The 23790-nt window shown below is 39.5% G+C and overlaps 1 protein-coding gene across 1 annotated transcript in view; it reads left to right on the forward strand.

Annotated features, from left to right (window-relative positions):
• The window catches only part of LOC133560877 (carboxypeptidase Z-like), a 46625-nt gene that overhangs the window by 7151 nt on the left and 15684 nt on the right, over positions 1-23790 (forward strand). The window contains exons 3-8 of the mRNA XM_061913892.1: positions 2450-2824; positions 12884-13111; positions 14757-14992; positions 17546-17707; positions 17849-18007; positions 20210-20345. Coding sequence (XP_061769876.1) covers positions 2450-2824; positions 12884-13111; positions 14757-14992; positions 17546-17707; positions 17849-18007; positions 20210-20345 — 1296 coding nt within the window. The remainder of the gene's footprint in view (positions 1-2449; positions 2825-12883; positions 13112-14756; positions 14993-17545; positions 17708-17848; positions 18008-20209; positions 20346-23790) is intronic.

Consider the following 23790-nt stretch of genomic DNA (forward strand, 5'->3'; position numbering starts at 1 on the left):
GCATGTATTGAAACGGATGGTTGGAGTATGAAAGTATTGAAGAAGAAACTGAAGCTATTGAGCGAATAGCTATTGACGCTATTCATAGCCATAGCATGGCCGAATAGTTGCGTTAGCATCGCCGGTAAAATGTGCGGACAAAACGATCAGGACTTTCGCATCTTGTGACACTGGAGCAACTTAAATCCTCCGATTGGTAAGTGTTTTTTTCGCATTAAATGTGGGTGGAAGGAAACGTAATATAGTTGCAAATGCATCTGCAGGTTATCCATACATCTCTGTGCCATGTCTGCTTTAGCACCGCCGGTAAATAGCATGTTAGCATTGATTAGCATAGCATGTTAGCATCGATTAGCTGGCAGTCACTCCGCAACCAAATATGTCTGATTAGCACATAAGTCAACAACATCAACAAAACTCACCTTTGTGATTTCGTTGACTTTATCGTTGCAAATGCATCTGCAGGTTATCCATACATCTCTGTGTCATGTCTGTCATCGCCGGTAAAATGTGCAGACACTCCAGCACATTCAATGGGGGTCTGGCGGAAGATTTCTTGCCACTTTCCCATCTTTGGGCCAGTGGGGCAACTTGAATCCCTCCCTGTTAATGTTTTTACACCCTCCGATAACACACAGATGAAGCATGATGTCTCCAAGGTTCCAAAAATAGCCAAAAAAACGGAAAATAACAGAGCTGAGACCCGGTGTTTGCAATGTGTTGAAAATGAAAATGGCGGCTGTGTTACCTCGGTGACGTCACGTTCTGACGTCATCGCCACAGAGCGATAAACAGAAAGGCGTTTAATTCGCCAAAATTCACCCATTTAGAGTTCGGAAATCGGTTAAAAATATATATGGTCTTTTTTCTGCACCATCAAGGTATATATTGACGCTTACATAGGTCTGGTGATAATTTTCCCCTTTAAGCACCGAGCTACGTGAACGTATGGCTGAGCTACAGCTATGTCTTTTTGACATTTGTTTTAGAACGAAAGTCCATTGAAAGGGTATGTACCCATTAAATTGACCCATTTTTTAAACAAATTTGTGAATAACATGGTAACACAAAATGTTCCCAACGTAAAGTATCGCCGTAGACGTGGTCTTCTCTCTGGCACTCATCGAGAGGCCTCTTTTTGCACTGCTCTCCAATTCAACATTGGAACTATTTAACTAGCCTCAATGAAATTGAGAAGATTTTGCTTAACACACAACGGACTCTTGGGAGAAGGAGTGCCGCGTGCCTGGCGACCCTTTACTGTCGAGGACGGGAAGATATCTACCTATTTGGAATTATGACAACAGGACATCTGCTGATTGGAGTAAGCGTTGCTCTGGTTTGTCGACAAATTGGAAGATGCTGGCAGTCTTCAAAGTACCCCAAAGCTGCCAAAAATTAATGGAGGATGCGGAAAGAACTGTGGACACTCTTGTGATTTTAGATCACATCGGACTGTCTGCCCCGCAGGTTTGTGGACCAGTTATAGACAATTTAGAGTGAAAAGCAAATTTTATTTTCAATCGCATACAAAACATTCTAACTTGGATTGTTTCCCGGGCTTTGAGTCTCTCCCGAAGGACAGTGCAGTGAAGACACGACAAACTCCCTTCTTGTCTCTCATGGACACACACCTGTTGTTGTTGACTTTGGACTAGCGACTTCACAACATCAAGGCCGCGGAACAGAGACACACTGTAGGCTTACACACAAATATGCATCCACAAAAATATACGCCACACACATACATACCCCTCCCCAATCCAATGCCCTCGGCGCAAATCCCAGAGGGGTGATGAAAGGATGGTAGTAGGCCTGAGAGCTGCGGCCTACTGCCATGACCCCGCACTCCCTTCCCTCTGTTGCTAGATATCGCGAGAGATATGTTGTAATATGGATATGTGCTTTGCTTTGGAGGTTTTTGCCCACTCCAGACTGGCCCCACTTAGGAGCCCAGTCTAGATTGTATTTTTTTACTCATCCTTCCCCAGCGTTTTACCTTTTTCCCCATCTTTTACAGAGCGCCTTGTGGCGACCCATAAGCGTTCCTGTTCTGTAACCCTGTACACTGTTTGTTTGTCTAATCTTGAATGAGTTTGTGCCGAAAACAAAGTTTCATTATACTTGTGCAATGACAATAAAGACCTATCCTTTCCTAAACTATCCTATCCTATCCTAGACGCGAGTGAGACCTTTTCGATGGTATAACATATGTGGGGGCCTATCCTAGCCTAAATCTTGTATTAATCGTAACAGAAACGTGCGGAACTCTAATAATAAAAGTTGAAGTATGAGGAATAATATTATGGGTTGCTTGCATTTTGCAGCAGGTCCATAATGGCCCTTGTGGCCCTAAATAACTGCAGTGTTAATGACCTGCGTACGGCCCCAGATATCGGTGCAACACGTGGTGATATTGCTCCATGGCTAACATGTTTTTGTGTCGCAGCCAAATGCACGGACATCCAGCTGTCGTACTGCGAAGACATGGCGTACTCCCAGACCCTCTTCCCCAACATCCTGGGCCACAGCACTCGCCAAGAGGCCGAGAGCGGCGTGGAGTACCTTCTCTTAAGCGTTGTCGAATCTTTGCTGGGCGGAGAGTGCCAACCAGAGATCCGCATGCTGGGTTGCTCCGTGTTAGCGCCGCGCTGCGAGAAGGACAAGGTGGTGAAGCCTTGTCGCTCTACCTGCGAGGCGCTGCAGAAAAGGTGCGTCCACGCCTTTGAGGCCATCGAAATGGCCTGGCCCTACTTCCTTGACTGTGATCGCTTCTTCGTGGGGGAGGAAGAAGGATGCTACGACCCCATCAAAGATGTAAAAGGTGATTTTTTTTCAAGTGTCTTATAGGTTTGTACGCAGAGATGTCCAATAATGGCTTTTTTGCCGATATTCCAATATTGTCCAACTCTTAATTATCGATTCCGATATCAACCGATACCGTTATATACAGTCGTGGAATCAACACATTATCATGCCTAATTTTGTTGTGATGCCCCGCTGGATGCATTAAACAATGTAACTTTACCATGAATTGATCAACGTGGACCCAAATAAGTTGAAAAACTTATTTGGGTGTTAACATTTAGTGGTCAATTGTACGGAATATGTAGTATACTGTGCAATCTACTAATACAAGTTTCAATTAATCAATAAATCAATCAATCAAAAGCAATGGTTTCCAAAATAAGATAACTTTAACTCCAGTATGGAAGAAAGTGCCAATATGGCACTGCCATATTTGTTGGTTGAGGTGGGGTTTGGTGGTAGCGGGGGGTGTATATTGTAGCTTTCCGCAAGAGTTAGTGCTGCAAAGGGTTCCGGGTATTTATTCTATTGTGTTTATGTTGTGTTGCGGTGCGGATGTTCTCCCGAAATGTGTTTGTCATTTTTGTTTGGTGTGGGTTCACAGTGTGGGGCATATTTGTAACAGTGTGAAAGTTTTTTATACGGCCACCCTCAGTGTGACCTGTATGGCTGTTGACCAAGTATGCTATGCATTCACTTATGTGTGTGTAAAAGCAGCATGTATTATGTGACTAGGCCGGCACGCTGTTTGTATGGAAGGAAAGGGGATGTGACGACAGGTTGTAGAGGACGCTAAAGGCAGTACCTTTAAGGCCCGCCCCCAATATTTTCCGGGTGTAAATCGGGAGAATGCTTTCCCCAGGAGATTTCCGGGAGGATTGGCAAGTGTGCCCTACGTCCGTGTTTTACCGTATATGTACCGCTCCATACAGCGGCGTTTTAAAAAGTCATTAATTTTACTTCTTGAAACGGATACCGATAATTTCCGATATTACATTTTAAAGCATTTATCACACATCTGTAGTTGTATGGTATACCGGTACTAGTATAGTATGGCGGTACTAAGGAATCAAAAACGGTACAAGGCTCTGTTTGAAAAGTTTTTTGTTTTTTTACGGGCATGACGGCACGTCCTCATGCTGGTCAGAGGAGCATATTCGGCAGCGCACAATCACAGAGTACTTACAAGCAGACAGTGTGTAGAAAGAAAAGGAAGAACGGACACATTTTGGCTTAAAAATAGGGATAAAGGTGAAGCTATAACACTGAAGCGCTCTCAGGAAGAGGTGCATTAAAACATGGCTAGCTAGCTAGCTAGCTAGTAGCTAACATCTAGCCCCAGTCGGCAGTGTTTTAGCTACTTCTAGATCACTAATCCTCACCTCCATGGCGACAAATAAAGTATCATCCCTGCAGGACGAGGAATAGTAAACATGCTTCACTACACACCGCAGCAGGATACAATAGCTCCCCTGTTATCGCTAACAAAAGCTGGCACGCCTCAATGTAAATAAATGGTATTGGTGGATCTACACCTGACATCCACTGTAATGATACCAAGTACAAGAGCGTAACTAGTCGGTACTACAATGAATACATTAATTTTTTTCATGATCACAGAATCTTTTTTCCTGTTTAAAAAAAAATAAAAAAATATTATGTTCATAAACTCAGGAAATATGTTCCTGGACACATGAGGACTTTGAATATGACCAATGTATGATCTTGTAGCTACTTGGTATCGGATCGATACCCACATTTTTGGTATTAACCAAAACTAGAGATATACGATATATCGGCAGGGCGATATTATTGGCCGATAAATGCTTTAAAATGTAATATCGGAAATTATCGGTATCTGTTTCAAAAAGTAAAATGAATGACTTTTTAAAACGCTGCTGTAAGGAGCGGTACATATCCGGTAAAACAAGGATGTAGGGAGAGGTACAGAGCAGTTGCGTCTCCCCTCTCCCACACACAACACAGGACTTGACGACTGCAGCATTAGAGGTTTACTGGCGACACTTGATGACCTCATCAAACCGCCGCGAGCGCGGCATAACATCAACAAGAGTGTGTTGTTGCCGGTGCTGTAGCCGTGGCTAGCAAGCGAGCTCGCTCGGTGACTGACTATTGACACCATGTCTATGGTTTGGGATTATATTAAAGTGTGTCTGACGCATAAAAAACTGGCAATTTGCAATGACTTCAAAAAGATGGTTACGTGAGGAGGAACCAAGACGTTTTCCTTTAATACGAGGAAGTTGATCTCCCCCCTCTTCAAGAATCATAAGGAGATACACGATGCATACAAGCGGAAGATGGATGAAAAAAAAACACAGAAAAAAAGTAGTACTACACAGTTGTCGCTTAAAGACTTCGCTGAGAAAAAACAAAAATACTACAAAAACCACCCCAAGGCGAAAGCTCAAGTTGTGGTCAGGGACAAGGCACGCAGTATGGCAAAATCTACGGTGGAGTCTGGTGTGGATAGTCTGCTCTGCATGGTGCACACCTTGCAGCTTGCAGTGAGCGGAGATGCCCTGTCTCAACGCAGCATTTCAGAAGCTCTGACTGACTGCTAGGCCACTTCAAGCACTCACCACTAGCTTGCAGCACATTTTTCTTACTCATACAAATACGTTAGAGCAGGGCAAATTGAGCCCCGTTTATAATTTGCTGTTATATAGTACATCAGGCAGTCTTGCACTAAAGGAGGACTATGTTATTGTTTAATTTATTACTCTAGTGTACACTGGACAGAAGCTGTGTTCCTTCATTGTTTTTGTAGCTGTTGTTTTGAGGCATGTTAAAAAAAAAAAAATAATAATGTGCTTTGTAAAAAGGCAAAGTATAGTATTTCCAGTATCAGGATTATCTCAGGGAAAGCATGTCCCAAATTCCAAGCTGCAGTTTTGAGGCATGTTAAAAAACATAATGCACTTCCTGACTTCAATAATAAATATGGCAGTGCCATGTTGGCACTTTTTTCCATAACTTGAGTTAAAGTTGTTCTCTTATTTTGGAAAACCATTTTACATTGTTTAATGCATCCAGCCGGGCATCACAACAAAATTAGGCATAATATTATGTTCATTCCATGACCGCATATATCGGTATCGGTTGATATCGGAATTGGTAATTAAGAGTTGGACAATATCGGAATATGGGATATCGGCAAATAAGCCATTATCGGACATCTCTATCCAAAACTAATGTAAAGTATCAAACAACAGAAGAATAAGTGATTATTACATTTCAACAGAAGTGTAGATAGAACATGTTAAAACAGAACATAAACAGATATTAACAGTAAATGAACAAGTGGATTAATAATCAATGTTTACAGCTTGTCCTTTATCAGTTTGACAAAATAATAGAATGAGAAATGACACGATGTGTATACTGCACACGTCAGCAGACAAATTACAAACCCCGTTGCCATATGAGTTGGTAAATTGTGTTAGATGTAAATATAAACGGAATACAATGATTTGCAAATCGTTTTCAACCCATATTCAGTTGAATATGCTAGAAAGACAACATATTTGATGTTCAAACTCATAAACTTAATTGTTTTTGCAAATAATCATTAACTTAGAATTTCATGGCTGCAACACGTGCCAAAGTAGTTGGGAAAGGGCATGTTCACCACTGTGTTACATCACCTTTTTTTTAACAACACTCAATAAACGTTTGGGAACTGAGGAAACTAATTGTTGAAGCTTTGAAAGTGGAATTATTTCTCATTCTTGTTTTATGTAGAGCTTCAGTCGTTCAACAGTCCGGGGTCTCCGCTGTCGTATTTTACACTTCATAATGCACCACACATTTTCGATGGGAGACAGGTCTGGACTGCAGGCAGGCCAGGAAAGTACCCGCACTCTTTTTTTTTACGAAGCCACGCTGTTGTAACACGTGCTGAATGTGGCTTGGCATTGTCTTGCTGAAATAAGCAGGGGCGTCCATGAAAAAGACGGTTCTTAGTTGGCAGCATATGTTGTTTCAAAACCTGTATGTACCTTTCAGCATTAATGGTGCCTTCAAAGATGTGTAAGTTACCCATGCCTTGGGCTCTAATGCACCCCCATACCATCACAGATGCTGGCTTTTGAACTTTGCGTTGATAACAGCCTGGATGGTTCGCTTCTCCTTTTGTCCGGATGACACGATGTCGAATATTTCCAAAAACAATTTGAAATGTGGACTCATCAGACCACAGAACACTTTTCCACTTTGCATCAGTCCATTTTAAGATGATCTCGGGCCCAGAAAAGCCGGCAGCGTTTCTGGGTGTTGGATAAATGGCTTTCGCTTTGCATAGTAGAGCTTTAACTTGCACTTACAGATGTAGCGATGAACTGTATTTAGTGACAGTGGTTTTCGGAAGTGTTCCTGAGCCCATTTGGTGATATCCTTTGGAGATTGATGTCAGTTTTTGTATCAACGCATCAAAAAGTATCAAAATACACTTTGGTACCTGTACCAAAATATTGGTATAACCCTATTGTTTTATATAAAAATACTTTTTAACAGACACTGCATAATATAAAAACATGCTTTACCCGTGAACATTTAATGACACTTATTTCTCCTTAAAGTTACTGATTAAAGTGACTTGTATTACATTTACTAGTATTATGATTTGTTTTTCTCGTTCAATATGACGTTTACCTTAAAGAAAAATATCATGCAATTTTCATAAAAGTAGGATACAGTCAATGCTCGGTTTTCGCACAGCCAACTTTTTGTATGACTCAGTTTTCGCCGAAAATATTTTCCAAAATGATGCCTCGGTTTTTCGTATAGTGTGCGGGTTATCGCAAAACCGAACACGTGACGTGTGTGACTCCACATAATCCAGCCTTGGTTACTCAGTCCATACATTTTTTAATCCAGTCCACCAACTAAATAATTTGCCATAGTGGCTATGAGTCATGAGTGGTATTTGGAGCTTTGGAATTTCCAATTGTCTGTGAACGCACCAGGCTGAGTGCTGATTGGGGGGAAGACGACAGTAAAGAAAGATGTTGGCATAGTTTTGGCCGACAGTTTGCAATAAAAAGATTGTTGACATGTTGACAGCTGGTAAACAATAAAATGCCTTTGTTTTTTGTTTTTGGGCGGATTTGTCGATGGAAAAAACGGATGCGGTTCCCATCTGACCTCAGATTACAAACAGATTACGACTTTTTTCTTGTAAACATCACTTTTCAAAATGAACGCTCTCCAAATTTAACCTTGTAAAAGTAAGATTTATTTCTGGTAATACCGACTTTTATCTGGAAAAGTTATGACTTAATTCTCTTAAGAGTGCAACTTATTTTCATAAGATTACGACTTTGCTCTCGAAAAACATGACAATATTCCAGTTTTACGTGATGAATTTAATTTAATCTACACAACTTCTTCCTCAAAATACTTCATCCTTGATATATTACAGATTTTTACCTAATGTATTCAGACTTTTATTTTAAAAACAAACCAAAAAACGACATTTACTTGTCCTACTTGACTTTTCCCGAGAATAAATATTTGATCCTGGATAAATGACGACTTTTTATTGTACAAAACCCAAAACCAGTGAAGTTGGCACATTGTGTAAATCGTAAATGAAAACAGATTACAATGATTTGCAAATCTTTTTCAACTTGTATTCAATTGAATAGACTGCAAAGACAAGATATTTAATGTTTAAACTTTTCAGATGGAATTCTTTCCCATTCTTGCTTGATGCACAGCTTAAGTTGTTCAACAGTCCGGGGTCTCCGTTGTGGTATTTTAGGTTCCATAATGCGCCACACATTTTCAATGGGAGACAGGTCTGGACTATAGGTAGGCCAGTCTAGTAATATATCTTATATATATATATATATATACATATATATATATATATATATATATATCCCATCCATCCATTTTCTACCGCTTATTCCCTTTGGGGGCTAGGGGGGCGCTGGTGCCTATCTCAGCTACAATCGGACGGAAGGCGGGGTACACCCTGGACAAGTCGCCACCTCATCGCAGGGCCAACACAGATAGACAGACAACATTCACACTCACATTCACACACTAGGGCCAATTTAGTGTTGCCATATATATATATATATATATATATATATATATATAAAAGATATAAAGCCAAGTATAGCAAAAGAGTGTGGTATATCTTGATGAAATAAGCAGGGGCGTCCATGATAAGGTTGCTTGGATGGCAACATATGTTGCTCCAAAACCTGTATGTACCTTTCTGCATTAATGGTGCCTTCACAGATGTGTAAGTTCCCCATGCCTTGGGCACTAATACACCCCCATACAATCACAGATACTACCTTTTGAACTTTGTGCCTTTTCATCTTTGTTCCGGAGAACACAACGTCCACAGTGTCCAAACCCAATACGAAATGTGGACTTGTCAGACTACAAAACACTTTGAATCAGTCCATTTTAGAGGAGTTCAGGCCCAGCAAAGCCAGCAGCGTTTCTGGGTGTTGTTGATGAATGGCTATTGCTTTGCATAGTAGAGTTTTAACTTGCACTTCACCTACAGATGTAGCAATTAACAGAAGTTACTGACAGTGGTTTTATGAAATGTTCCTGAGCCCATGTGGTGATATTCTTTTCACACTGATGTCGGTCTTTGATGCAGTAGTGCCTGAGGGATCGAAGGTCACGGGTATTCAATGTTGGTTTTCAGCCTTGCTGCTTACGTGCAGTGATTTCTCCAGATTCTCTGAACCTTTTGACAATATTATTGAACGTAGATGGTGAAATCCCTAAATTCCTTGCAATTGCTGGTTGACAAATGTTGTTCTTAAACTGTTGGACAATTTGCTCACACATTTGTTGACAAAGTGGTGACCCTCGCCCCATCCTCGTTTTTGAATGACTCAGCATTTCATGGAAGCTGCTTTTATACCCAATCATGGCACCCACAAGTTCCCAATTAGCCTGTTCACCTGTGGGATGTTCCAAATAAGTGTTTGATGAGCATTCCTCAACTTTATCAGTCTTTTTTGCCACTTGTGCCAGCTTTTTTGAAACATGTTGTAGTCATCAAATTCTAAATGAGCTAATATTTGTAAAGAAATAACAATTTTCCAATTCGAACATTAAATATCTTGTCTTAGCATTCTATTCAATTGAATATAAGTTGAAAAGGATTTGCAAGGAATTGTATTCTGTTTTTATTTACCATTTACACAACATGCTATAACTTCGCTGGTTTTGGGTCTTGTAGATTTTTACCTAATTTATTATTTTAAAAACAAACAAACAAAAAAAAAACGACAACATTATTTACTTTACTTTTCCCGAGAATATATATTTGATCGGGCTTCACGGTGGCAGAGGGGTTAGTGCGTCTGCCTCACAATACGAAGGTCCTGCAGTCCTGGGTTCAAATCCAGGCTTGGGATCTTTCTGTGTGGAGTTTGCATGTCCTCCCCGTGAATGCGTGGGTTCCCTCCGGGTACTCCGGCTTCCTCCCACTTCCAAAGACATGCACCTGGGGATAGGTTGATTGGCAACACTAAATTGGCCCTAGTGTGTGAATGTGAGTGTGAATGTTGTCTGTCTATCTGTGTTGGCCCTGCGATGAGGTGGCGACTTGTCCAGGGTGTACCCTGCCATCCGCCCGATTGTAGCTGAGATAGGCGCCAGCGCCCCCCGCGACCCCAAAAGGGAATAAGCGGTAGAAAATGGATGGATGGATGGATATATTTGATCGTGGAAAAATAACGACTTTTTATTGTAAATAAATTATTTTTGTGGCTCTTTTCCAACACCAAGCAATAAGACTATGTCCTCTGATATTAAAACGTATACTTCAAAGAAAAACTGCTAGTTTCATAACGTTAGGACAACTATTTCCTTGATGATTGATGTACTCGCGTCACATTACAACTTTTTTCTCCTAATACTAGGAGAATACTTTCTCCAATAAACAAGCCTAATTCTGAAGAAAACAATTTATCTCTTATGTTTGACTGCCATCTACTGGTCACACTTATCAACACACCATGTACCAAATAAAATAGCTTCGAGGTGGGTAAGCTCAACCACAAACTTATTCCTTACATTAGGCGCACCGGGTTATAAGGCGCACTGTCGAGTTTCCAGAAATAAAAAAATATTTTAAGTGCACCTTATAGTCTGGAAAATACTATGTACTTCAAAGAAAACTACTAGTTTCATAACGTTACGACAACTATTTCCTTGATGATTGATATACTTGCTTCATATTGCAACTTTTTTCTCCTAGTACTAGGAGAATACTGTATCCAATAAACAAGCCTAATTCTGAAGAAAACAATTTATCTCTTATGTTTGACTGCCATCTACTGGTCACACTTATCATCACACCATGTACCAAATAAAATAGCTTTGAGGTGGGTAAGCTCAACCAAACTTATTCCTTTCATTGGGCGCACCGGGTTATAAGGCGCACCTTCGAGTCTTGAGGGGAAAACAACAAGAGTTTAAGTCTGCCTGGAAAATACGATATACTTCAAACTACTAATTTCATAACGTTACGACAACTATTTCCTTGATTATTGATGTACCCGCGTCACATTACAACTTTTTTCTCCTGATACTAGGAGAATACTTTCTCCAATAAACAAGCCTATTTTTGTGTTGATAAATTCTTTTTTCTGAGATTTACAACAACAATAAGAACACATTTAAAATATCTTAAAACGATCCTAAAAATGTTAGTTTTCTATATAAAATGCTATCGCTTATTTTTTTCCACAAAAAAATGTGACTTACCGTATTTCCTTGAATTGCCGAAGGGCATATAGTATGCGCCTGCCTTAAATTACTGCCGGGTCAAACTCGCTTCGCAAAATAATTACCGCCTAGTCAAACATGAGTGACATTTTCCCTGTCATCATTTTCAAAATAGAGGAGGCTGATTTCAATACCGGTAATTTGAAATCGCATAAAGGGAAGAAGATTAAGAGCTATTCAGTAGGATTTAAGGTCCAAGCTTACATTACACAACCATTTTTACTGCATGCCTTTTTACTGCATGCCTTTGGTAAGTGAGAAGAGGTTTTAAAATAATTAGCGCATGCTTACTTTTACCGCATGCCTTTGGTAAGCGCAGGAGTGAGAAGAGGTTTTAAAATAATTAGCGCATGCTTACTTTTACCGCGTGCCTTTGGTAAGTGCAGGAGTGAGAAGAGGTTTTAAATTAATTAGCGCCCCTGCGGCAATTCAAGGAAATACGGTATTCCATAAATGAGACTTTCTCCCTCTAACTTTTAACATTGTAAGCTTTCCCCGACTTTTTTATCTAATATTACAACTTTTTCTTACTCACAAAGACTTAACTTGACTTGTACTTTCATAAACAACCTTATTTGGATAGTATTGCCATGAAAAGGCAGATTTATTTTTCTCCTTTTGAATGTAATCGTATCACATACAATATTGTTGTGACAAAGAATGATTGTTTCAGAAGCTCTGCAACAAAACAAGAAGTGAGAAGGGGGAAAGCAACGATGTCGTCCAATAAAAACCGAGGGGGAAAAAGACACTAAAGAGTCCAAAGGGAGAGATGGAGGAGATATGAAATTCCAGTTGAACTTTCATGCCAGATTCCAGTGTGTGCAAACCAGATGGTTGCCGGGAACTTTTCGGAAAAGAAAAACATTTGGACTTTGTCACTGATCTCGTGCAAACTCTCTGCTTGAATAAGTGCTTGGCAGCATTCTTCAGCTGCGTGTGTAGAACTATTAGCATAAAGGAGCAGATGCAGATGATACACTCTGCAAGAACAGATCGTCAGAAATGAATACAAGATCCCAAATAAGAAAAAGCTGGTGTAATTAGTTGAAAATAGCCATTAAAAAATGGAGAAAAGAGTGAGCCAGAATAAGAAAATGACTCAAAGATCCGGAATAAGAGGCCAAGACTTTTCTCTGTCCTATGCTGCAGTTAAAAGATAATGAGTGCTAGTCCAAAAATAACAGCATTCCTCTGTGCACTTTGTCTTGACGAGCCATTTGGCTGTTGACAAACTTTTAGTCAGGCTGCAAAAACACCTATTCCGCTCTTTGTCTTGCAGCACAGTCCGATGGGGACTACGATTACTTCCTGCTCGACGTTCCTCCGGTGGAGCCGGCCTTGAAGATCAAGTTCACCTACCACACCAACGCTCAGATGAACAGCATCCTGAAGAAAACCCAGCAGGAATGTGCCGACATTGCCAAAACCTACAGCATCGGCCGCAGCATGGAGGGCAGGGAGCTGCTGGTCATTGAGTTCTCCAACAACCCCGGACAACATGAATTACGTAAGACAGACGGATACATTTTATTACCGTATTTTCCGCGTTATAAAACGCAACTGTTTTCCAAAGCTTTAAACCCTGAGGCTTATACAAATGTGCGGCTAATGTATGGAATGATTAAGGAAAGAGATCAAACCAAGCACTAAAATGGTCCACTTAAGGGACTGTTCAACATCAAAGGCAAGTACAAGGATGAAGAATCCTTCTTTTAAAAAAAAAGGGGAACATCTTCACAAGGGAGGAATAAAGACGTAAATTACATTTTTGTTTTGTTTGAGCAACCGTTTTACCGCCAAGATACAGACACCATTTGGAAACAGTTACGGTCTGAAAATAAACATTAAACAACACACAAACACACACACGCACATTTATATATGTGTGTGTGTTTGTGTATATATATATATATATATATATATATATATATATATATATATGTATATATATATATGTATATGTGTGTGCGTGTGTGTGCATGTGAGAATGTGTATATAGATGTATAAGTGAATTATATTTATATAGCGCTTTTCTCTAGTGACTCAAAGCGCTTAACATAGTGAAACCCAATATCTGAGGTACATTTAAATTAGTGTGGGTTGCACTGAGAGCAGAGCACTGAGTGGGTAAAATGCCTTGCCTAAAGACACAATGGCAGCGACTAGGATGGCGAAAGCCGGGATCGAACCTGGAACCCTCAAGTTGCTGGCACGGCTGCTCTACCAACCGAGCTATGCCGCCCCATACATACCTGAGATCGGTAGGTTGTAAGTTCAAACCCCGGCCGAGTCATACCAGAGACTATAAAAATGGGACCCATTACCTCCCTGCTTGTCACTCACCATCATGGGTTGGAATTGGGGGTTAAATCACCAAAAATGATTCCCGGGCACGGCCAGCGCTGCTGCCTATACTGCTCCCCTCGACTCCCAGGGGGGGGATCAAGGGTAATGGGTCAAATGCAGAGAATAATTTCGCCACACCTAGTGTGTGTGTGACAATCAATGGTACTTTAACCTTAACACACACACACATATAAATGTGTATATGTGTGTAAATGTGTGTATGTATGTTCATATATACATTATATATATATATATATATATATATATATATATATATATGTAGAAAATACATAATACCCTGAGAAATCTGCAAATAAAATGTTTATTTTTTATGTAAAGATTTAATTATTTCTCAAATTTGTAATTTTAAAGTGTGGTGCTGTCAAAATTCAGATGAATCACACTTTTGCATTTGGATGAATCCCAATAAATTACTACCATGTGTAATTCAAAGTAACTTAAAAAAAACAAAACAACAGTACTGTCAAAATGTCAAACAGGAAATGTTTCAAAATCTAGAACTTGAATGCACGTCATTTATTTGTTGAAAAAGCGAGCACACAATTGATGTCTGCTCTCTAGTTTTTGCAAGGACCCGATCACGAACAACTTGCTCACCTTTCATTGAAGCATCCGCCGTTCAGGTTAAGGAGCATAAACTGTGTGATGAATCGGAGTTTTTACTTGATAATGTTCTGCGATTCGTGGCATGTGTTCAAGTATTAACTTGGAAAGCCCTAGAAATAATAAAACAAAACCAAGTCCCACTGCTAACAAGTCTTCATATTTACATGTATTTCCTGCAGTTGAGCCAGAGATGAAGTTTGTCGCCAACATTCACGGCGATGAAGCCGTGGGCCGCCAGCTGCTTATCTACCTGGCTCAGCACCTTTGTTCGGAATATCGCCTTGGAAACGAACGTGTGCGGACGCTCATCAACACCACTCGCATCCACATCCTGCCCTCCATCAACCCTGACGGCTTTGAGTTTGCGTTATCCGGACAAAACGACAGGAGCGGCGGCGATGAAGACAACGATGAGGTCAGTTTAACAAAATGAGAAAAAAAGTTTAGGTGCTACAAGGCGAGACTCGTACTTTTCTACCCGAAAAGTATGAGTAAAAAGTGGAAACCTGGAGGGGAACTGCACTTTCACAATCATGAAAGACATGACGACGGATTCATTTTTTATTTTTTTTATGCATTCCAACCAACATTACCGGTTCTAAATTGGCTGTCAAAGTGTACCAACATGTCGTAATACGTTATCGTCCTGATACTATCCAGGTGAGAAGCATGATTTATGATCTATAATAAGCAAAGAGCAAATAAATGAGGAAGCTCTTGATCATGGCACCGTTATAAATTGTTTTTTCTGATAAGTCCCAAAATGTAAATGGAGTATTGATGGTGCTTTTTGGATTTTTGTTTATTAGGTTTTATGGGTGGAATAGAGGACCTCCCATTGGCTCTGCTGTAAGTGGACTTTCATTTACGTTTATTTTACGAGTTGCATTAAAATCCATCCGTCATGTCTTTCATAATGATTGTAAATAGGCAAAATTCCATAAAAAGTGCAGTTCCTCTATAACGAAAAAGACTTTAAGTTGAGCGTCTTATACATGCAGTATAATGTAGTAAAAGACACCTTCCTAACAATTTGTATTATGTACAACATGCACACTGCAAGTATATATATAATGTAGTAACAAACACCTTCATAACAATATGTACAATATACATACTGCCTATTTATATATATATATATATATATATATATATATAATGTAACATAAACCTTCATAACAATATGTAATATGTTTTATATACACACTGCAAGTATATATAATGTTTTATATAAGGGTGATGGGTCAAATGCAGAGAATAATTTTGCCAAACCTCGTGTGTGTGTGACAATCATTGGTACTTTGACTTATATACACACACTGCATGTTATGCTTGGAGGAAGGAGTTGACGGCACAACTACCGGGGGGCATGATGGCTCTATGATTTATTATATTTATAAATGGGTTAAATAAATGGGTTGTCTTTGTATAGCGCTTCTCTTCCTTCAAGGTAAGCGCTTTGACACTACTTCCACAATTACCCATTCACACACACATTCACACACTGATGGAGGGAGCTGCCATGCAAGGCGCTAACCAGCATCCCATCAGGAGCAAGGGTTAAGTGTCTTGCTCAGGACACAACGGACGTGACAAGGTTGGTACTAGATGGGGATTGAACCAGGGAGCCTCGGGTTGCGCATGGCCACTCTTCCACTGCGCCATTCTATATGAAATAATCAACAATACTAATAAATAAACTATAGAATGGTGTGTGACAAAATCCAAGAGTGTTTGTATGTGAGGCTATGTGTGTGATTACCTGTAGTGTGTGTTACCTAGTTTTGTGTTGGGTGAGAGGAGGGACAAAGCAGGAAGGCAGTCTGTGATCATGCGAGAGGTAGAGATCTAAGGGAGGCAGTCCAGAATCTAGAGCGGAACAACAAGGGCTCACAGGAGAGCTTGGGAAAAGCACTGCGTGAGAACAACACAGAAATCAGACATGGAGGGGTGTGAGAGAGAGAGAGAGAGAGAGAGAGAGAGGGAGAGAGAAAAGCTGGAGTCGGCTTATGGTACACGATAGAGGATTAAGTTCCTGCGAGGATCCTTGGGTCCACTGGTTCTTATACCGCTCGCCCTCATCAGTCCCAGGTGTGCAGATCTCGGCGCGCTGCCAGCGGAGGTGCCGGGGGAAAGCAGGTTTGAGCCCAGGCCGTGACACTGCAAATATATATATAATGTAGTAACAGACACCTTCATAACAATATGTAATATGTACAATTTAAACACTGCAAGTATATATGTATATATATATATATATATATATATATATATATATATATATATATATATATATATATATATATATATATATATATATATATATATATGTATATAAATGTATATATATATATGTATATATGTGTGTATATATATATATATGTATATATATATATATATATATCCATAAAATGTAGTAACAGACACCTTCATAACAATATGTAATATATACAATGTACACACTGCAAGTCTATCTACAATGTAGTAACAGACACCTTCATAACAATGTAATATGTACAATATTTACCATATTTGATAATTTTAAACATTGCCAAAACTTCTTTCCTGAGCGCATTTATGTCCGTTTCCATATGTGACCCGAGGGACTAAACTTAAAGACAACCAAACACCAAAATAATAACTACAGTTATAATACAACTGAATGACATGCAGATACATTTTGCAAACATAGAAGGAGACAGCGCTCATAAGTTACGCTTAAGTTGTTTTTCAGGAGTCACCACAAAAGGAAACAGCAAACGTAATGTTACATAAAAGTTGTGGGTGAAAAAAGTCATTAGCGTTGCAGAAATAAAGTCTTTCCAAAAAATTGGTAAATTAACGAGGAAAAAGTTTGTCTAAGTCTAAGTCTAATTGTAAAAGTCAATCACTGTACCGTCATTGGCTGGTTGAGCAGTCATTCATTTCAAATGTTTCACCATTGATCTCTTATGTGTACATTTGTCAGGGTCACAGATATATTTCTTCCAACGTTGGCCGAAACAACGCCCAGAACATCGATCTAAACCGAAACTTCCCAGATTTGACGTCCATCGTTTACAGCCGACGTCGGCAAAAGGCTTACCGAACAGACCACGTCCCCATCCCTGACCATTACTGGTTCGGCAAGGTACAGGAAATGTCCATAAAATGGCTTGCAAGTGACAAGAAGTGTCCATATATGGCCTCAATAACAAACTCACTGCATTGACTTGATGCTTCTATGAATTGTTTCATTCTCTACTTTTTTGGTCACAATGATAAAAAAAAGGTAGCACCTGAGACATACGCCGTGATGAAATGGATCCGATCTCTCCCATTCGTGCTGTCCGCTAACTTCCACGGGGGAGATCTGGTGGTGTCGTATCCTTACGATCGCTCCAAACACCCGCTGGATGTTAATCTCTTGTCTCCTACGCCGGACGACAAGGTAAGAGTCATTCATATCAGAAGTTGTATTTTGTTCAAAAAAACATTGTGATATTAGGAGTAAAATGTTTTAATATTGAGGAAAAACATCTGAAAGTTACGCGGTTATGTTGTAATTTTGCGGAAAACATGCATCAAAAATATTGTTAAAACCTACAAAACCCAAAACCAGTGAAGTTGGCACGTAGATGAAAACAAAATACAATGATCTGCAAATCCTTTTCAACCTATATTCCAAATCAATGGACTGCAAAGACAAACTACTTAATATTCAAAATGAAAAAATTTTGTTATTTTTTGCATATATCTGGAATTTGATGCCTGCAACATGTTTAAAAAAAGCTGGCACAAGTGGCAAAAAGACTAAGAAAGTTGAGGAATGCTTATCAAACACTTATTTGGAACATCTCACAAGTGGATGCGTGAGCAAATCGTCCAACAGTTTAAGAACAACATTTCTCAACGAGCTATTGCAAGGAATTTAGGGATTTCACTATCTACGGTCTGTAATATCATCAAAAGGTTCAGAAAATCTGGACAAATCACTGCACGTAAGCGATGATATTACGGACCTTCGATCCCACAGGCGGGACTGCACCAAAAAGCGTCATCAGTGTGTGAAGGATATCACCACATGGGCTCAGGAACACTTCAGGAAACCACTGTCAGTCACTACAGTTCGTCGCTACACCTGTAAGTGCAAGTTAAAACTCTAGTATGCTTAGCCAAAGCCATTTAACAACAACATCCAGAAAAGCAGCCGGCTTCGCTGCTTATCTAAGATGGACTGATGCAAAGTGGAAAAGCGTTCTGTGGTCTGACCAGTCCACATTTCAAAGAGGAAAAAAAACATCCGGACTGTTATCGGGGCAATGTTCAAAAGCCAGCATCTGTGATGGTATGGGGGTGTATTAGTGCCCAAGGCATGGATAACTTACACATCTGCGAAGGCACCATTAATGCTGAAAGGCACAAACAGGTTTTGGAGCAACATATTTTGCCATCCAAGCAACATTATCATGGACGCCCCTGCTTATTTCAGCAAGACAATGCCAAGCCACTTGTAGTAAAAGAGTCTGGGCACTAGATTGGTCTGCCTGTAGTCCAGATCTGTCTACCATTGAAAATGTGTGGCGCAATATGAAGCTTAAAATACCACAACAGACTGTTGAACAACTTAAGCTGTACGTCAAGCAAAAATGGGGAAGAATTCCACCTGAAAAGCTTCAAAAATGGGTCTTCTCATTCCCAACCATTTAGTGAGTGTTATTAAAAGAAAATGCCATGTAACACAGTGGTAAAAATGCCCCTGTGCCTACTTTTTTTTGCAATGTGTTGCTGCCATTAAATTCTAAGTTATTGATTATTTGCAAAATAAATATAAATAAATGGGTTGTACTTGTATTGCGCTTTTCTACCTTCAAGGTACTCAAAGCGCTTTGACACTACTTCCACATTTACCCACACACACATTCACACACTGATGGAGGGAACTGCCATGCAAGGCGCTAACCTGCAGCCATCAGGAGCAAGGGTGAAGTGTCTTGCTCAGGACACAATGGACGTGACGAGGTTGGTACTAGTTGAGGATTGAACCAGGGACCCTCGAATATGAATATATATATATATATATATATATATATATATATATATATATATATATCAATCAATGTTTACTTATATAGCCCTAAATCACTATGTCTCATATATATATATATATATATATATATATATATATATATGTTGAAAAGGATTAGGAAATAATTGCATTCTCTTTTTATTTACCATTTACACAACGTGTCAACTTCACTGGTTTTGGGTTATGTAATAATGTTGCTGAAATTTAATAAAAATCGGAGAATAGACAAGTTAGTCTTAAGAAAAGGCATAACTCTATAGATGCATGAATGGTTTGGCCTGGTTTTAAAATTTTATTGTAATTAATAATTAAAATGTCACAAAAACTCTTCGTTACTAAACGATAGAATATGTTTTAAAAGTAAAAGATGTAATGTTCGAATGTTTCAAAAACGACAATTTATATTTTGTTACAAAAAGTGGGAAGGTCACAAACATTACTGTATTGTTTTTCATCAGGGTATTAATTAACTCTGTAAAACTTGTGGTTCCTGTATTTTAGCATTTTAATTGTTTCTAAAGTTAAAAAAAAAACATTTTTTAATTAATGTTTTAAATTGTCAAGGTGTTCAAGTTCCTGGCCAAAACCTACGCAAGCACCCATGAAAGCATGTACACCGGAAACACTCCCTGTGGGTCCGCTCACACCCACAGCCAGAGGGGGACCGTGAACGGAGCACAGTGGTCCAGCAATGCAGGAGGTGAGGCAAGACATCCTTCACAAGTTGGTGCCTGGGGGAGTCTTTGTTTTGGGAAAAAAAATAAGTAAAAAGCGGCAAGTTTTTTTGTTCAAGGAAAAGTTGTGCAAATATACCCGTGTTTTTAGTAAATACTGAAAAAAGAGAAGAAATGTTGCGTCCCAAAAATACAAACGCATGTCTATTTTAAAGGCCTACTGAAACCCACTACAACCCACCACGCAGTTTGATAGTTTGTATATCAATGATGAAATATTAACATTGCAACACATGCCAATACGGCCGGTTTAGTTTATTAAATTGCAATTTTAAATTTCCCGGGAGTTTTTTTTCTTGAAAACGTCGAGTAATGATGACGTGTACGCTTGATGTCACGGGCTGTTAGGAAATATGAGCGCTGCGCGCACACACAGCTAAAAGTCGTCTGCTTTAACCGCATAATTACACAGTATTTTGGAGATATGTGTTGCTGAATCCTTCGCAATTTGTTCAATTAATATTGGAGAAGTCAAAGTAGAAAGATGGAATTGGGAAGCTTTAGCCTTTAGCCACACAAACACACAGTGATTCCTTGTTTAAAATTCACGGAGGTGAAACTTTACTATGGATCACAGCGAACATGGATCCCGACCGAATGTCAACCAGCAGGTTTCGGTGAGAAAATTGTGGTAAAAAGTCGCTTATTACCGGAGATAAGCTGAGCTTGTGCCGCCCATAAAGCTGCCGTCGACTTCCCTGAGACATTGGCGTCAACACACCCGTGGACACACACCTCCGACTATCAGGTAATGTTAAACTCACTAAAACACTAGCAACACAATAGAAAGATAAGGGATTTCCCAGAATGATCCTAGTAAATGTGTCTAAAAACATCTGAATCCGTCCCAATGCAATCACGTTTTTTTTTTCTAGTCCATCCATCCATCCATTTTCTACCGCTTATTCCCTTTCGGGGTCGCGGGGGGCGCCGGCGCCTATCTCAGCTACAATCGGGCGGGAGGCGGGGTACACCCTGGACAAGTCGCCACCTCATCGCAGGGCCAACACACATAGACAGACAACCTTCACACTCACATTCACACACTAGGGCCAATTTTAGTGTTGCCAATCAATCTAGTCCGTCGCTTTCAATATCCTCAAACACAAATCTTTCATCCTCACTCAAATTAATGGGGAAATTGTCGTGTTCTCGATCCGAATAGCTGTTATAGTTGGAGGCTCCCATTAAAAACAATGTGACGATGTGAGGAGCCATCAACATATGACGTCATCGTCTGCAACTTCTGGTAAAGGCAGGGCTTTTCTGTTAGCAAGCAAAAGTTGCGAACTTTATCGTGGATGTTCTCTACTAAATCCTTTCAGCAAAAATATGACAATATCGTGAAATGATCAAGTATGACACATAGAAAGGGCCTGCTATCCCCGTTTGAATAAGAAAATCTCATTTCAGTAGGCCTTTAAAAGGAAATGTAGCAAGAATAAAGTCGAAAGTGCTGCGGTACTTTTTGCAAAAGTCGTGATATTACGGTACAAAGTTGTAATACAAAAAAGTAATTTTTATTTTCACACAATGATAGTGTTTTGCTAAAACAGTTTAAGGTTATATTTGTAGAACTAAAAGTGTAAACAAACAAACAAACAAACAAAAAACTCCAGACGCTCCTCTTCTTTGTGTGTATCGTTTACTTGTGAACTTCCATCCATCCATTGTCTACCGCTAGTCCCTTTTGGGGTCGCGGGGGGTGTTGGAGCCTATCTCAGCTGCATTCGGGTGAGGGCGGAGTACAACCTGGACAAGTCGCCACCTCATCGCACGGCCAACACAGATAGACAGACACAGGGGCGCCGAAAAGGGGGGGTAAAGGAGACTGATTCTAGGGGCCCATGATGGAGGGGGGCCCAGAGAGGCCCCTAATGATGATGAAATCATATGAAATTATGTGTTTTGGAGCTCTGTAAATATTCTTTTCATGAGCCCAAAATTCCTAGCGGCGTCCCTGGACAGACAACATTCACACTCACATTCACACATTAGGGCCAATTTAGTGTTGCCACACTTAATCATTCCAAAAACGTCAAACACTAAAGATGTGGGAAAAAAATGTATAGTAAGAGTAAGAGTAAGGTTAAAAAAAACTGTGTGGCTCGATTCCATCATACCTGACTTCCATAACCCATAATGCACTGTGTCCAAACCTAATTACCACACAGATCCTTCCGCCATAAATGCAATTAAACAGTTACATATTTTTCACTGTATTAAAGCTGTATAAAATAGTACATTATGGAATTATTCACACAAGTGAAGTGAATATTTATATAGTGCTTTTCTCTAGTGACTCAACGCGCTTTTAGATAGTGAAACCCAATATCTAAGTTACATTTAAAACAGTGCGGGTGACACTGGGAGAGGGTGGGTAAAGTGTCTTGCCCAAGAACACAACGGCAGGAACTTGGATGGCGGAAGCGGGGATCGAACCTGGAACCCTCAAGTTGCTGGCACGGCCACTCTACCAACCGAGCAATACCGCGCTATACACAAATGTAATGATTACAAATAAAGTGTGCTTTATATTTTATACCCTATATTTATACCCTATATTTTATACCCTAAGCATGCAATATATACATTTTTGTATTGTTCAAATAAATAGTCCCATTTTGGCTGAATACACATAAATGTAAATCATCTTAAATAGCATTTAGGCTCCTACACCTATTTTAGGAATTAAATAGTATACAAATTAGTATTAAAAAGTGCACCAAGAAACACGTCACAAGGTTACACAAACATTTTTTTTGTTAAAATCACTATATAATAATAAAAAACTTAAATGTGTTCAAATGTTATATACTGTATATATATATATATATATATATATATATATATATATATATATATATATATATATATGTATATATATATATATATATACACCGTATTTCCTTGAATTGCCGCAGGGCATATTGTATGCGCCTGCCTTGAATCACTGCCGGGTCAAACACGCTTCCCAAAATAATTAGCGCATACTTAGTATTACCGCCTGGTCAAACTCGTGACGTCATGAGGGACACTTACCCTGTCATCCTTTTCAAAATGGAGGAGGCTGATTTCAATACAGGTAATTTGAAATCGCATAAAGGGAAGAAGATTAAGAGCTATTCAGTAGGATTTAAGGTCCAAGCTTACATCACACTCAAATTTTTACTGCATGCCTTTGGTATGTGCCGGAGTGAGAAGAGGTTTTAAAATAATCAGCGCATGCTTACTTTTACCGTATGCCTTTGGTAAGCGCAGGAGTGAGAAGAAGTTTTAAATTAATTAGCGCCCCGGCGGCAATTCAAGGAAATACGGTATATATATATATATATATATATATATATATATATATATATATATATATATATATATATATGTGTGTATAAAACACTTTTTTGTATTTATTTA

The sequence above is a fragment of the Nerophis ophidion genome, linkage group LG10 (assembly GCF_033978795.1).
Source record: "Nerophis ophidion isolate RoL-2023_Sa linkage group LG10, RoL_Noph_v1.0, whole genome shotgun sequence".
NCBI classification, from domain to species: domain Eukaryota; kingdom Metazoa; phylum Chordata; class Actinopteri; order Syngnathiformes; family Syngnathidae; genus Nerophis; species Nerophis ophidion.